Here is a 13,407-nt window from a genome sequence, read left to right on the forward strand (position 1 = left end):
GAGGCTCCAGCCGTTCAGTCTGTTCACCGTGTTTCCTTCAACCCAAACTGCTGCAGACAGCTCAGATACCAAGGCAGGAGTCACGGGGGTTTCTCTCCTCACCCTGGCATGTCAAAGAACTGCTTCATGTAGGTTATAGCTTCATTCACAGCAGCGGAGGTGATGGGGTGTTTCCTCCTTTCCCCCTCATCCCCTCCTCCACCCCACAGTCAAAGTCACTGGTCTGAAAGTAACCAGGCGATGCTCCAGTTAGCCAAACAGAGCAATGCCAGAGTGTTTTGAACGGGTCGGGTGAGAGGATCAGCACGTTTGGTTGGGTCTTCTTGGTTCTGCTAAAGCTATTTTGTTTGTGTTCTTCTTGTTTTGTTTCACTCCTGCTTCTGTTCTCCGTCATAGGTCAGGTTATGTTTTCAGCCTACACAGCTGATTTCCACGGCTGTGATCCTTGTTGTCCCTCTGTCTGCTGTCATTGAATTTTTGCTGTCATCATGTTCCATCTTATGTTTTACTTCTCAGTAGATTTAAATGTATCTGATAAAGTATCTGTCCTTGTAACATTTTTCTAATTATGGAAGACATAGAAAATTAACCGTAAAATTGCATTTCTGAATATTTCTTTCATCCAACTGTTGTGAATCAGGAACAAACAACAACATTGTAGCAGTGATGTACGTCCTACAGTCAGCGAGTCACCAGCTTCCTGCTCTGCTCCATCCTGATCATCCACTGTCAGACCAACAGTCCATGAACGTCTGTGTTTTCCTGGTCTGAGCTGGAATCTGGATCAGAACTGGACGGATGGATGGATCTGATACTAATCACCATATTTGTTGCATGGTTAATGTTAGCTTGGGGTGTGAGGGGCTGTAAGCTAGCGGGAAACAGTGTAAAAAATGGGATGATGAGAAATCAGGCTAGGCTCACACCGCACCAACAGTCCCGGCCCCCCCCCAGGGGTAAATTCTAATGAACTACTGTCGCTTTGCTGAAACTATGTCTCAGAAAACAACACAAGTTTTTGGCTTTTGGCCTTAAAGCAGCATCATCATACTTAAGAAACTGCTGGAAATGCATGGAAGATAGATCAAAAGATGATCGGAGTGGAACAATAAACTGAAAATGTCATACTAGCCTTAACAGTGGCCTTGTGGTAGAGTGTCTGCCCTGAGACTGGAAGGTTGTGAGTTCCAATCCAATTTAATTCAATTCAATTCAATTTATTTGTATAGCCCAAATTCACAACAACAGTCGTCTCGATGGGCTTCGTATCGGTAATTGAAAAGGTAAAACCTAAAATCAAAAGGATCATGAATACATAGAATTCAATAGGAAAATACTAAATTGAACTAACAAACTGACTAAACTAAAACGGACATCCCTGCCCTTAGACCCCCCCTTAGCAATAAGGAAAAACTCCTATAAAATAAACGGAATCCAGGGTTGAGTCATACCAAACTCTAAAAATGGGTCCTTGCTTGACACTCAGCATTAGGGTTTGGACTGGGGGGTTAAACCACCAACATGGTTCCTGAGTGTGGTCGTGTCTGAAGCTCATTGCTACCCTGGGGGGACAGGTCAAATGCAAAGATAACATTTCACCCACCCAGACGCATGACAGCTAAAGCAACGTTATCAAAGAGACAAGGGCTTTCTTTTGAGTCATTTTATGTGACACCCTCTGGCTCTGGATTCCTTCAACCCCATCTTGTCAAACAGCACAGATGTCCATCTCCCGGCCTTGAGGGCCAGTGTCCTGCCTGTTTTTTAACTAACCTGCCATTGCAGCTTCTTTCTAGGAAAACAGTTCAGCCCACAGCTCTGGTGAAAGCTGGCAGAGCTGGCAACACCAAAAGCATTTTTTCTTGCTGTTTTGTGTTTATTTAAGTTGCAGTGAAACAACAGTTTTGTTCCCGCTTTATAATTTTTTACAAACAGTAACTGAAGCAGTAGAGAAGCGGGCAGTGCAGCCTGACGGAGAGGAGACGGCAGATTCTTACTCTTGAGCGACGCGGCTGGCCTCAGGCTCTTGGAGTGCAAACTGTTCCTCCAGAATGCCGGAGAGTACTGGACAATGCAGACAATGTGACAAAAGGAAACTCATGGAGGGTTTGGCACATGGATGACAGAGCAGAAACATGGACGGGTAGTTCCTTACGTCATCTGTTGGAAAGTCAGCATCAGCCACTCGCAACTCTGGGATGTTGAATTTTGAAGTGTTGCTGGAACTTTCTTTAATGAGGCAATTCTGAAGAGAAAAATCATGGAAATGTGTAATGTTTCACATCAATTGTCTTTAAAAAATGGAAGTTTGTTGGTGTTTTCTAATCCAGAAGTATCTGTGCATGTTCACAGAGCACATAAATGAAACTGGCGCTCGTGTTATGGATAAGGTTGTCACTGACATTTACCATTTTGTCCAGAGCATCTGTCAGATCCTGCAGCAGCTGTTCCACAACACTTTCAACCAGGGTAACAGTCAACGTGCGTCTCAGCTCTCTGGATGGAGGAGGAGAGAAGAGAGCTGATGATGCTCATCTCTGAGGAACCACAACTGCTTCCACTGCAGGATGCTCTTTTGGAGGTTCTTAAAATAAGATTCATGCTTTAATGCTTAAATTAACAATTGATCTACACAAAATCAGAGGGATCAGATATGAGCATTGGTGCAGCTTTCATTCTAAAAGATCATGTATGCTCAAAACTCAGTAACCTTCAGACAGAAATGCTCAGATGCATGAGTTTGATCGTGGACTCCTCTCTGCTTCACACATCTGAGCTGTTAGAGTGCAGCAGCTCAGACTGGCCTGTCCCCTCTCATCGTCCCCTCTTCACTCAACTAAGAGTGAATTAGATGGTGTTTTTTTGATGGACATGGTATCTCAGCATCTATAGCTTCATCTCCGACCCTCTGATTTCTCTTTGCTTTCCTTTCATCTCAGCAGGAACAGATCTGCTGAAGCTTTCGGTTTCAGCTGCATAAACCCACATTTTACTACATGTTGAAGCTAAAAGTGTCTACTTGAATCTGTATCATAAACGTATGAGAACATTTCAGATTTGTTCAGTTTGGTTAAGTCTCACACATGATACAGAAGACACAAGGACATGTGACAGAAACAGGGCCTATTTTAGATAACGCAATAAATCTCAAATAGAGACACTGTCACTCACGAAACGCACAAAAGATCTTTGTGTCTGAGCAAAGACGTCAGACAAATATGGTTGATAAGGCTTTAAGCTTCTGCACTTTACATGTATGTTATCTTTAAATAATTTGCATCTTGTCCAGACAATTCTAGAGACACAATATGTGAGAGGGAGTGGGCTACAGCCGAGCATGGTTAAAGTCCCATCTTTTGATCATCTTTTCAAATCTGTTTTCAAAGTGTCCCAGTGCTCTTATTATGCTGTTTTTACCCGAAATCAAAAAGACCTGTGTTGTTTTCTATTACATCATTACATCAGAGAACGGCAGGAGTTCATTGGTAACGCATTTCTGACTTGTGGGCAGGACCGCCCCCCTTTCCCTATAAAATAAAAAATAGCCAAACAGACTATTTTTCAATCTGCATGTTTTTCATGATTAGAAAAAATAAAAACTCTGAATTTGATCTGAATTTTCTTTAAATATGTCCTCCTTAATGAGAAAAAGGCTCCAAGAACAAGTTAAAAACACCCAAAATCCATTTTTCATCGGAGTGGGTCTTTAAGCCCACCCCTTATGCTATTCAAAAACTCACAATGAACTCCTCATATTTACATCTACATCAGCATAAACAATAGAATAATATTTCTGTATGGTTTTCACCACTATCTTGTACACTTGTTTTGAACATGTAAATATTTTGACTGTCCTCGTGTCCCGGATCACCCAAAACCACTCTACAGGCTTGTCTCATTGCCCTGGGGTAGATGTTTCACTAACAAGAAACTTTTGGTTCTCCATTCACCTTAAGTCTCATATGACTGAACTTTGCCCACCTGCAGAGCTGGAGGAATTGTGTCAGTTGTGGGTCAAAGTAACTGCCCTGCTTAGCTGTGACAACAATAACACAGAGTTAAATTTAGCCCCTGATCCTCCTGTGCAACCCACAGCTGAGTGAAGCAGCATGTTTCCATCCTCAGAGCATATATGTAGCAGCGCTGACTGACTGGTCAGGTAAGCCTCAGGTGATGATGATGTGGTCCTCACCTCAGTCTGCTGCTGACGCTCTGCCCCGCACCCTCCACCAGAGTGCTCCACAGCATGTCCTGCGCCTGCCTGCTTGTCCTGGACACACATTCTGACAGAGACGTGCACACGCTGGAGCGCTGGACCACTCGAGGAGACACCCCTTCTGCATGTCCCATCAGGCCACGAGCCAGCTCCTGAAACACCCGAACCAAGAAACACCTCAGTTTAAGACCCACACCAGTTCCACAGCTTTCCCTCTGATTCATCTTCTGGACGAAGAGGATCAAATGTTCAGTTCGTTCATTTTCTATTCCGTTTTGTTCCTTTCGGGGTCAGGGGGCTGCTGGAGCCTATCCCGACCACTTGTGGGTGAAGGCAGAGAACATCATGGACAGGTAACCAGTCTGTCACAGGGCCACAATCACACACCCATGCACACACACACTCACACCTAGGGACCATTTAGAATAACCCATTAACCCATGAAGCATGTTTTTAGATGGTGGGAGGGAGCCGGGGAAAACCCACTCATGAATGGGGAGAACCGCCTGATTTAAGTCTAATATTTACAATAGAATTATATATACAAACGTGTTTTTTCAACACATAATGGTTTCATATATATAGCTAATCCTTAAAATTGGGACTCCCGGACTCTGGACCTTAAGCTCTACTATCCTGGTTGTTTTCCAATAAATACTGTCTTGGTTGCTGTTAATTTCCTGGACCTAGCTTGCTTAGCCAATCACAATCTAGAATCATGTGATCCAGCTGGAGAAAGGGCGGAGTAAGACCAAAAAAAACAAAAAACAAGCAGGGGGTAATATCTCAAACACCAGGATTAGTCAGCCCTGTTTTAAACCTTTTTTCTCTGACTTTAAACTGATTTCTTGGCATTTTATTAAGCAAAAATAAAATAAAAAAATTAAAAAAATACACAATCTGTGTTGTTTTGTGGGAGTTCAGTATTTTCATACCGTCTCTCTTCTGTACCTTCATACATGATAGAACACTCAGAAGTCCGAGAAAGAAGCAGAGTTCTGCAGTACCTGAATGCTTCTGCTGCTGTGATCAGTCAGTGCAGCAGCAGCGTCACTGAGGATGTCCTTCACAGAGTCTCCATCGGGGGCGCTTCTCCAGCCCTCCTCACACAGAGAGGGGAGCAGCTGCAGCCCCAAACAACAACATGCCAGCATCAGTGACAACTAAAGGCAACAGCGTGCAGTCTAAACTAAACAAAACTACAATGCTTGCTTTGCAGTAGATGTGAAATGCTGCACTGAGAGACTGGAAACAGAGAACATATCTGCTTTGATCACTTTGACCCAAGCTCACCTTCAAAGCCTCCCTGGCATTTTGTAGCAGTTCATACGACGCCAGGACATCCAGCTGCACCTCCTGAGAGCCGCAGAGGCTGAGACAATGCAGGCTGTCCTCCAACTGCCGACACTTTTCCTGGATCAGCTGACAGTGGGCAAATGTGCATAAAAACAGATGAACACTGACACTTTACAAAAGATGAATCCAAAAAGTGACATTTTGATTTTACCAGAAGAGAACATAGAATAATAAATCTCCAACTTTGACCTTGGAATTTCTAACCAGTTTGTGATAAATACTTTCTCACTTGATTGCAGCCTCCCACTTGTATTGTTCCCCAAACGTCGCACCTTCCTGCATTTTACCTCCTGCTGACATGTGCTGGACTGTCTTTGGAACCGTTTTGTCTGCATTGAAGGCCTTGCATTGTGTAGTAGACTTGTGCTAAGAGCCTGTTCTTGCTCAGCCCTGATGAGTGCCTGCATCTTAGGGACTAGCTTTCCAACCACTAACAGGCTGTATGCTGTCTGAGGCCTTCAGTATTCACTTGGAGTCATCTTCATGAAGCATGAGTTTTTTGCTGCCATCTCGACTTTTTTGTCTCCGCTGAGCTCGGGTCTTTTACACAACCTGAACAGAATTCCTTTGGAAGTTCAAATCCTTCACATGAGATCATCTTGCCTCTCTTTGATACCATTTAGCCACATTGATCCCGCCTGGATGTATAAGATAATATTTATCTATATATCTATATCTATAGATATATAGATATAGATATATATAGATATAGATATAGATATATACATATACACACAGAACAGACCAAAATTTTGTACACACCTTCTCATTCAGAGTTTTCTTTATTTTCATGACTATGAAAATACTAGATTCACACTGAAGGCATCAAAACTATGAATGAACACATGTGGAATTATATACATAACAAAAAGGTGTGAAACAACTGAAAATGTGTCATATTGTATGTTCTTCACAGTAGCCACCTTTTGCTTTTATAACTACTTTGCACAGTGACCTTTAAGATAAGACAAGACAAGACAAGACAACACAACACAAGACAAGACAAGACAAGACAAGACAAGACAAGACAACACAACACAAGACAAGACAAGACAACACAAGACAACACAACACAAGACAAGACAAGACAAGACAACACAAGACAAGACAAGACAAGACAACACAACACAAGACAAGACAAGACAAGACAAGACAACACAAGACAAGACAACACAACACAAGACAAGACAACACAACACTAGACAAGACAAGACAAGACAACACAAGACAAGACAAGACAACACAACACAAGACAAGACAAGATAAGATAAGATTAGACAAGGCTGGAAACCCCAAGGTCAAAATGGGAAACACCTCTAAAGGTGGTAGAGAATGAAGGGGAAAGATCCTGTGGGACGTCCAGATCCAAACAGTCAAGATGATAATGGAGAACCAACCAGAGTAGTGTCTTTTTTCTTTATCCACTTGTAGTGGTGGATAAAGAACAGAGGAAAGCCGTCTTCTGGAGCTTGAGGGTCCAAGCTCCAGAAGACCCAAGCTTGGGTGAGATGGGGCAGACCATTTTTTATGGATTGAGTTTTTTTGGAGGATTTCTGCTGTTAGTGTTGCACAAATTTAGGGAAATGCCAAATATTTTTGGAGTAATCCCACTGATGAGTTCTATGATTTAGTCTTTAATGTTTTATAAGACCTAAACATATTAATCACAATAAGTTTTTTTCTGGATCTAATCCCTCTGATATGTTTCACAAAGACACACACAGGACGTCACACATTAAGAAATTATTGCTAAAAATGAAGCAGGAGTCCGGCTCTAAAAAGAAAATGCTCTAAAAAATGATAAAAGAGCAAATAAAAACGGAATTATTTGATTTGTAATTTCTTATTAATATTTCCAGGCTTTCTTTGTTTTGTTCTGCAGCATGTTCATATTTGTATAATTTTGACAGAATATATTTCTATGGGGAGCAACATATTATTTAAGGTTTAACTTGTGTTCCTGTTTTTATTCATATTTATGTTCAAAAAGTTCAGTTTAAAAGGTTTAAAAGTTTAGCTTTAGTGTGTTCAGTAAATGTTTATCTTCTTCGGCCCAAAACCTTAAGCGTGTTTTTAACTTAGGCCCCTTTGTGACTGAGTTTGACCCCCCTGTAATACGAGTCTAGAAAATTCATGCATTTTTTGAGTAAAATGGCTAAATAGAAGATAGGGAACACAACAGAATGTTGTCAAATTTTGTATGTGTGCGGGGGGGCGCTGGTGGGGTTACTCGCCCAGGGAGTAAGTTAGTGTAGAACCGCCACTGTCTACATGTCGTACTCTGTAGTCAGAAAAATGTCTAAGCTGACAAACTTCCTTTTTGTTTTTATTCAAGAACATTTGAACGTATGAAAGACGTCTGTCTTTGTCATTTTTGATATGGGTAGTGAAGCTCATGTCCTGCTGAGTTCAGTCTTCAATGGTAGATTCCAGAGCTGAAGAGCTTTTGCTGTGTGGTGCAGAGACCATTGACTGCTGTTCAAGGTGGTGGGGCTGCAGTCCTGGGTGAGGGGGTTTGGGAAGGTGCTGTTGAGGTGACCCTCTCTTGATGAGTGTTGGGGAGGGGCAGCAACAGAGTCACAGCAGCAATCTGAAGTTGTGGGACAAGCAGCATCATTTTGGATCATATGTAGAAGGTTGATTCTTTCTGATGGTTGTCTATAATAACTACCAATTCTGTTAGAAAATTAGTGTGGATTTTTCCTGAAGACCCCAAGTTGGTGGTGAAGCTGTGCTGCACAGACTGCTGACAGGAAAAGTCAGGACTTCTGGCTTTGAGAGACTGAGTTAAAGAAGTGTTTTTTTCATCCAAGCAGAGATGTCTGTGAGACAGATGAGACATGATGGAGACGCTGTCAGGTTGTGTGGCTTAAAAACAAAAGCTGTGTGCCGTCAGCATTTGGGAACAAAACCACGACGAATGATGAAACCCTGAGATTTAGCAAAGGTTAAGAAGAGACGGGGCCAACAATAGAACCCTGTGGAACATCTGCTAAGTGGCAGTAAGAGCTGGATTCCCCTAGCTAGGAAAGTTTTAGGGGCATTACAGAAGTGTCACAGAGATTTCCAGTTCATAAAGCATAAAAGAGAGGATTTGAGAAAGTACTGTGATGAAGGCGAGCAGGATGAAGATGGAGGATTGTGCTGCACCTTCAGTAGTGAGAAGAGATTCAGCGACAGAAAGTAGGAACATTTCTGCCGGGATTGTTAGTCCTGAAGCGTCATCCTCAGTGAAGAAGGAAAAGGAGGAGAATGCTGGGATGTTTGGAGGAATTCATGACTGTTAACAAGCCAGCACCTGCAAAATGTCAACCCTGAAATGGACTGTCAGTTCTCAAATTCAGTGTAACATGTTCCCTTTGTCTAGTTTTAGTCAACAGTCTGAAGTTCACACAAGCTGAGGTTTAAACTACACATTTGGAAGATATTTGCAAAGAAAAGTTAAGGCAAAAATAAGAATTGGAATCCCTAACTAGAATCTGTGGACAGAAAAGGTCCCACATGAGCAACGTTATTTTTCCATCTTTGTGATGCATTTATTGTAGCTTCAATGCTTCAGAACTCTAACAGGTTATCGCCTGCATTCTGCGATGGAGACTAATTCTTACCTGTTCAAATTGGTGACAGCTGAAGGCCTGTTGCAGCTCTATGGTGCCACACTGTCTCTTGTTGTTTCTGTCCAAACACAACTGAATCTGAACACAAACACATCAGACTCTTACAGACATCCCCTGATCAGTCATGCAGCTCATCCTAAAACCTAAAACCAACCTTGTGCAGGGCCTCCTTCGTTCCCTCTGGGTTGCTGCGGTAACTCTGCGTGATGTCAGCCAATGGCAGAGGCATCTTTTGTAATGAGAAGTTCCTGCACAGCAAAGAGACACCATCATCACCACACCCTCTTAGACTTGGACATGATACATCCTTTTGTAACAGCACTGTAGATTTTAGTACACACACACTCTCACAAGCACAGACGCTTTGCACAGTATGATCAATGCTTGTTACTGTATGCATACATGTGTGAGTTAGTCAGTAACATTCCTCCCACCGTTCAAAAACATGCTTCATAGGTTCATTGGTTACTCTAAAGAGTCCATAGGTGTGAATGCCAGTGTGCATGAGTGTGTGCTTGAGAACTACACAGTAAGAGTACACAGATCTTTGTACGGAGATAGCTTTATTTGAATTGATATTATTTTTGTAGTAATACATAATTAGAACAGATTTGATTACGACAACAGAAAGCAGCGACAATCGCGTTTTATCCTCTGTTGTAAATCCTGTTATGGGGGGGGGGGCACATGAGCACGGCTGGCTTAACCATGACGGAGCGAACGGCGGCCCCTGCTCAGTGGGTGGGACTCAAGAAGCTTCAGGGCATCACTTTGTCCTCAGGTGGCTCGGATCCCCAAGGCTGGATCCGCGGAGCCGGCAGCAGGTGCCGCTGGGTGTCAGACGGGGCGTCTCGGGCTCACTCTGGATCGAAGAGGCACACAGGGTGACGCGGGCCTCAATGATGGCAGAAAGAATTAGCGCTCTGTGTATTTAAACATGCATGAGCAGTGAGTGACGCCTGTATCAGAGGATGTTTGTATTTCAAAAAAGTCACAAACTTCTGGGTGAGGATGATGATTTTCTGACGGATACTTTAAAAATACTTTTTTTTTTGTTATGGCCAACGATCAGATCTTTGGTGATCAACGAAACGAGGACTCCTGTTGTACAGTGTTTGTGTGAATGTGTGTATTTTACAGCTTTTTGGTAAAATATGTGTGTTGGTGTGTGTGTTTATGCATGTGTATGTACAGGACAAACACCTCTCCAAAGCCTCCGCCACATCCTGAAAGCCTCTGGCACCCACGTTGTTTCTGTCCCACATTAGAGTCCTGTAAAAAAGAGAATGAGGCCTGCATCCACTGCATCTCTGAGCACAGATAGAATTAATGTATAGACTAAATAAAAAAATGAACGCAACACTTTAGTCTTTGCACCCATTTGTCCTGAGATGAACTTAAAGATCAGAAACATTTTCAAATATTTCGCCTTTGCTGAAATAATCCATCCCACATTACAGGTGTGCCATGTTAAGATACTGATTAGACGGCGTGATTATTGCACAGGTGTGCCTTAGACCGGCAACAATGAAAGGCCACTCTGAAACATACTGCTTATTATTATAAGATCGTGGAGAGACTGTTGCTCAACACAGACTAGAGTTCCTCTTTATTTGGTTGCTGGTGTGTCGATTTTTGTCAAGGAAAAAGTGTACCTTTGTTCAAAAAAGGTTGGAAAACACTGTTCTAAATGTCCCCTGGATGTGAATGGGAGACTTGATGTCTCTGTGTGGCCCTGTGACAGACTGATGACCTGTAGTGTGTGTACACTGCATTCACCCAACAGTAGCTGGTATAGACGTCAGCAACCCCGTAATCCCTACCAGGATTACAGCAGGTTGAGAAAATGGATGGATAAATATTAGGCAATACGAAGATTTGGTTCATTATCTTAGGCAAAAAGCGTAGTAAAAGCTCTTGCCAATATTTCTAATTTAAGAATCTAATGGATTAATTAACCTGCTGTAATTTGACATATTGTTTTAAGACACATTTCTCCTGCAGTTACTACAACTGTCTTCTTAAATAAGACACTCTTCTTTCCTTACAGCAAATGTTTTTTTTTTGAATAATTTAATGTTATCTTTATTTAGGAAAATGTTTTTAGAGGGACTGTTTAACTGTGATGAAGACCTTCTCTGCTTACCATGGATCACAAGTCAAATCTCAGTAATGTCTGAAGAAAACAACATGACCTCCGATTGTGGAACAGGATCAAAGCTACTGTAGCGGCGTGCACGTGCACCTGTACCTCAGCCTGGTGTTGGTCATCAGGGCCTTGGCCAGCATTTTGGCTCCTGTGTCTCCAATGTGGTTTCCACTGATGTCCAGCTCAGTCAGAGCGGCGTGGCCGCCCAGCGCGCTCAGAAGGATGTGCACGCCTGTTTTCAGCTTGGAGTCGCGCACTGACAGGGACTGCAGTGGCTGCAGACACACAACACACACCAGACCGTCCAAAAGTCAGACCAGCAAAAAGATGATCAGCAGTGGAGCGCCGCCGTAAAAATATGTCACTCACACACTCTTCATCCTGGATGAGCTGGGCAATTCGATGAAGAAGATCAGAGAGAGCTCTGCTAGAAGGAAAGATGGAGGGGAAGGCAGAGAGAGGAACCATCAGCAAAATTTCCCCCACAGCTCAGCTGTGAGGGCATACAATCATTGACATGGGGAGACCCAGCGAAACATGAGCCTGAAAGCTGCTTTTGTGTGTTTGTCCATGTCTGTGGGGGGAGAGGGTACCAAAATGTCAGCGCCTGAAAAATATATTTGTCAAGAACTGGTGGTGAAGGACCCAATATGAAGGAGACAGGCTTTGTGGCAGAAACTTCAACTTTTAATAAATAAAATTGGAACTTGACAAAACCCTCGGAGAAACAAGAACTGAAAACCAGACCCTTAGATAAATGATAAACAGAAACGAAAACAGCTGTGGATGATCATCAGCATTAAATTGGAGCAATTGACAGGGGACGACGGAAAAATGGACTAAAAACATCACTGAAACACTAAACTACACTCTACAAGGTCCTTGAGTACCTAAGAACTGCTCAGAGGACGAGTTCACAGAGAACTCGTGGGCGTTGTTTTCTACCAAATTCAATTTTACCATGTCCTGCAGACCTGGATCCAAGAACAGCAAGGCTGATGTTTTGACCTGGAGATACAAGGAACCTGCTAGTGTATCTACACCTGAGTTCATCCTGGCCCAGTTTGCTCAGCTGGCAGTTCTCCAGACCGACATTGAGGAGGTGATTACAGCAGCTCACATCTATTCTGAATCTCCTTCTGCTTGCTCCACAGATTACCTGCCCCCCAACAGGCCATTTGCACCCTCTCCGAGTTCCTCTGAGACCCTGGTCTCACATCTTTCTGAATTTCATTACTGGTCTGCCTCCATCCATTGGTAATCCGTCATACTATCAGTCGTTGATGGTTTGTCCAAGGTGGTTCATGTTGTGGCCCCGCCTAAACACCCCTCAGCCAAGAGGACAGCCGACGTTATTTACAATGATTGTTTTAACCTATATGGAAAATAACATCCAGAGACATTGTCTTGAACCAGAGTCCAAAATTCACAGTCTTTCAGTCAGTCTTTCCTCCAGTTTTCCTCCACAGTCTAGCGGTTAGTCAGAACAGCTAAACCTGCAGCTGGAGATCTGCCTACGACTCCTGAGCGGCCAAAATCCCGCTACTCAGTCAGGAAACCTCTTTGGGCTGAATTTGGACATAACTATCTCCCTTCTTATGCCACAGGACTGTTACCACTTTAAGTGGTTTATGGTTATCAGCCTCAGGGAAGCGTCTTAGTTCCTTCCGCCGACGCTGCTGTCCGTCAATGCCAATGGGCTTCGAGGCAGGGATTGAGGGCAATTGTCATGCTGCCAATAAGAGCAGTACTCCTGCACATATCAGGTGGGCCAAAAAGTCTGCCGACCTGCAGTGGCAATCCAGTGGCACTGTGGCTCCAGTTATGTCAACCCCTCAGTGTGTGCCCCACGTTTCGTGTCTCCAGAGTTAAGCGGGTTCAGTTTGGTCCCTTGGTGCCTCCTGCCGGTGGTCCTACACCACCAGTTCCTGACAATGGTGGAAACTGAAAAAGGATGCAATGTCAATGTTGCAGACCTGAAGTTTTACAGCTCGAAAAACTTCTCATTTGTGTTGCTGCTTCACAGAAAATGTTAACAAATTGTTGTTGTGGGACTGATTTATGCGAGA

The 13,407-nt window shown here is 43.2% G+C and overlaps 1 protein-coding gene across 1 annotated transcript in view; it reads right to left on the bottom strand.

The window, feature by feature from the left end:
• Window positions 1-13,407, bottom strand: part of LOC101166454 (capping protein, Arp2/3 and myosin-I linker protein 2) — an 80,779-nt gene that overhangs the window by 35,620 nt on the left and 31,752 nt on the right. Inside the window, exons 20-30 of the mRNA XM_023955527.1 lie at window positions 11,708-11,762; window positions 11,441-11,613; window positions 10,393-10,461; window positions 9,344-9,437; window positions 9,181-9,267; window positions 5,510-5,638; window positions 5,224-5,340; window positions 4,193-4,368; window positions 2,409-2,496; window positions 2,156-2,245; window positions 1,998-2,064 (exon numbers count right to left, since the gene is read on the bottom strand). Of these exons, the coding sequence (XP_023811295.1) occupies window positions 1,998-2,064; window positions 2,156-2,245; window positions 2,409-2,496; window positions 4,193-4,368; window positions 5,224-5,340; window positions 5,510-5,638; window positions 9,181-9,267; window positions 9,344-9,437; window positions 10,393-10,461; window positions 11,441-11,613; window positions 11,708-11,762 (1,145 nt within the window). The remainder of the gene's footprint in view (window positions 1-1,997; window positions 2,065-2,155; window positions 2,246-2,408; window positions 2,497-4,192; window positions 4,369-5,223; window positions 5,341-5,509; window positions 5,639-9,180; window positions 9,268-9,343; window positions 9,438-10,392; window positions 10,462-11,440; window positions 11,614-11,707; window positions 11,763-13,407) is intronic.

Source organism: Oryzias latipes, chromosome 6 (genome assembly GCF_002234675.1).
Source record: "Oryzias latipes chromosome 6, ASM223467v1".
Taxonomy (NCBI): Eukaryota; Metazoa; Chordata; class Actinopteri; order Beloniformes; family Adrianichthyidae; genus Oryzias; species Oryzias latipes.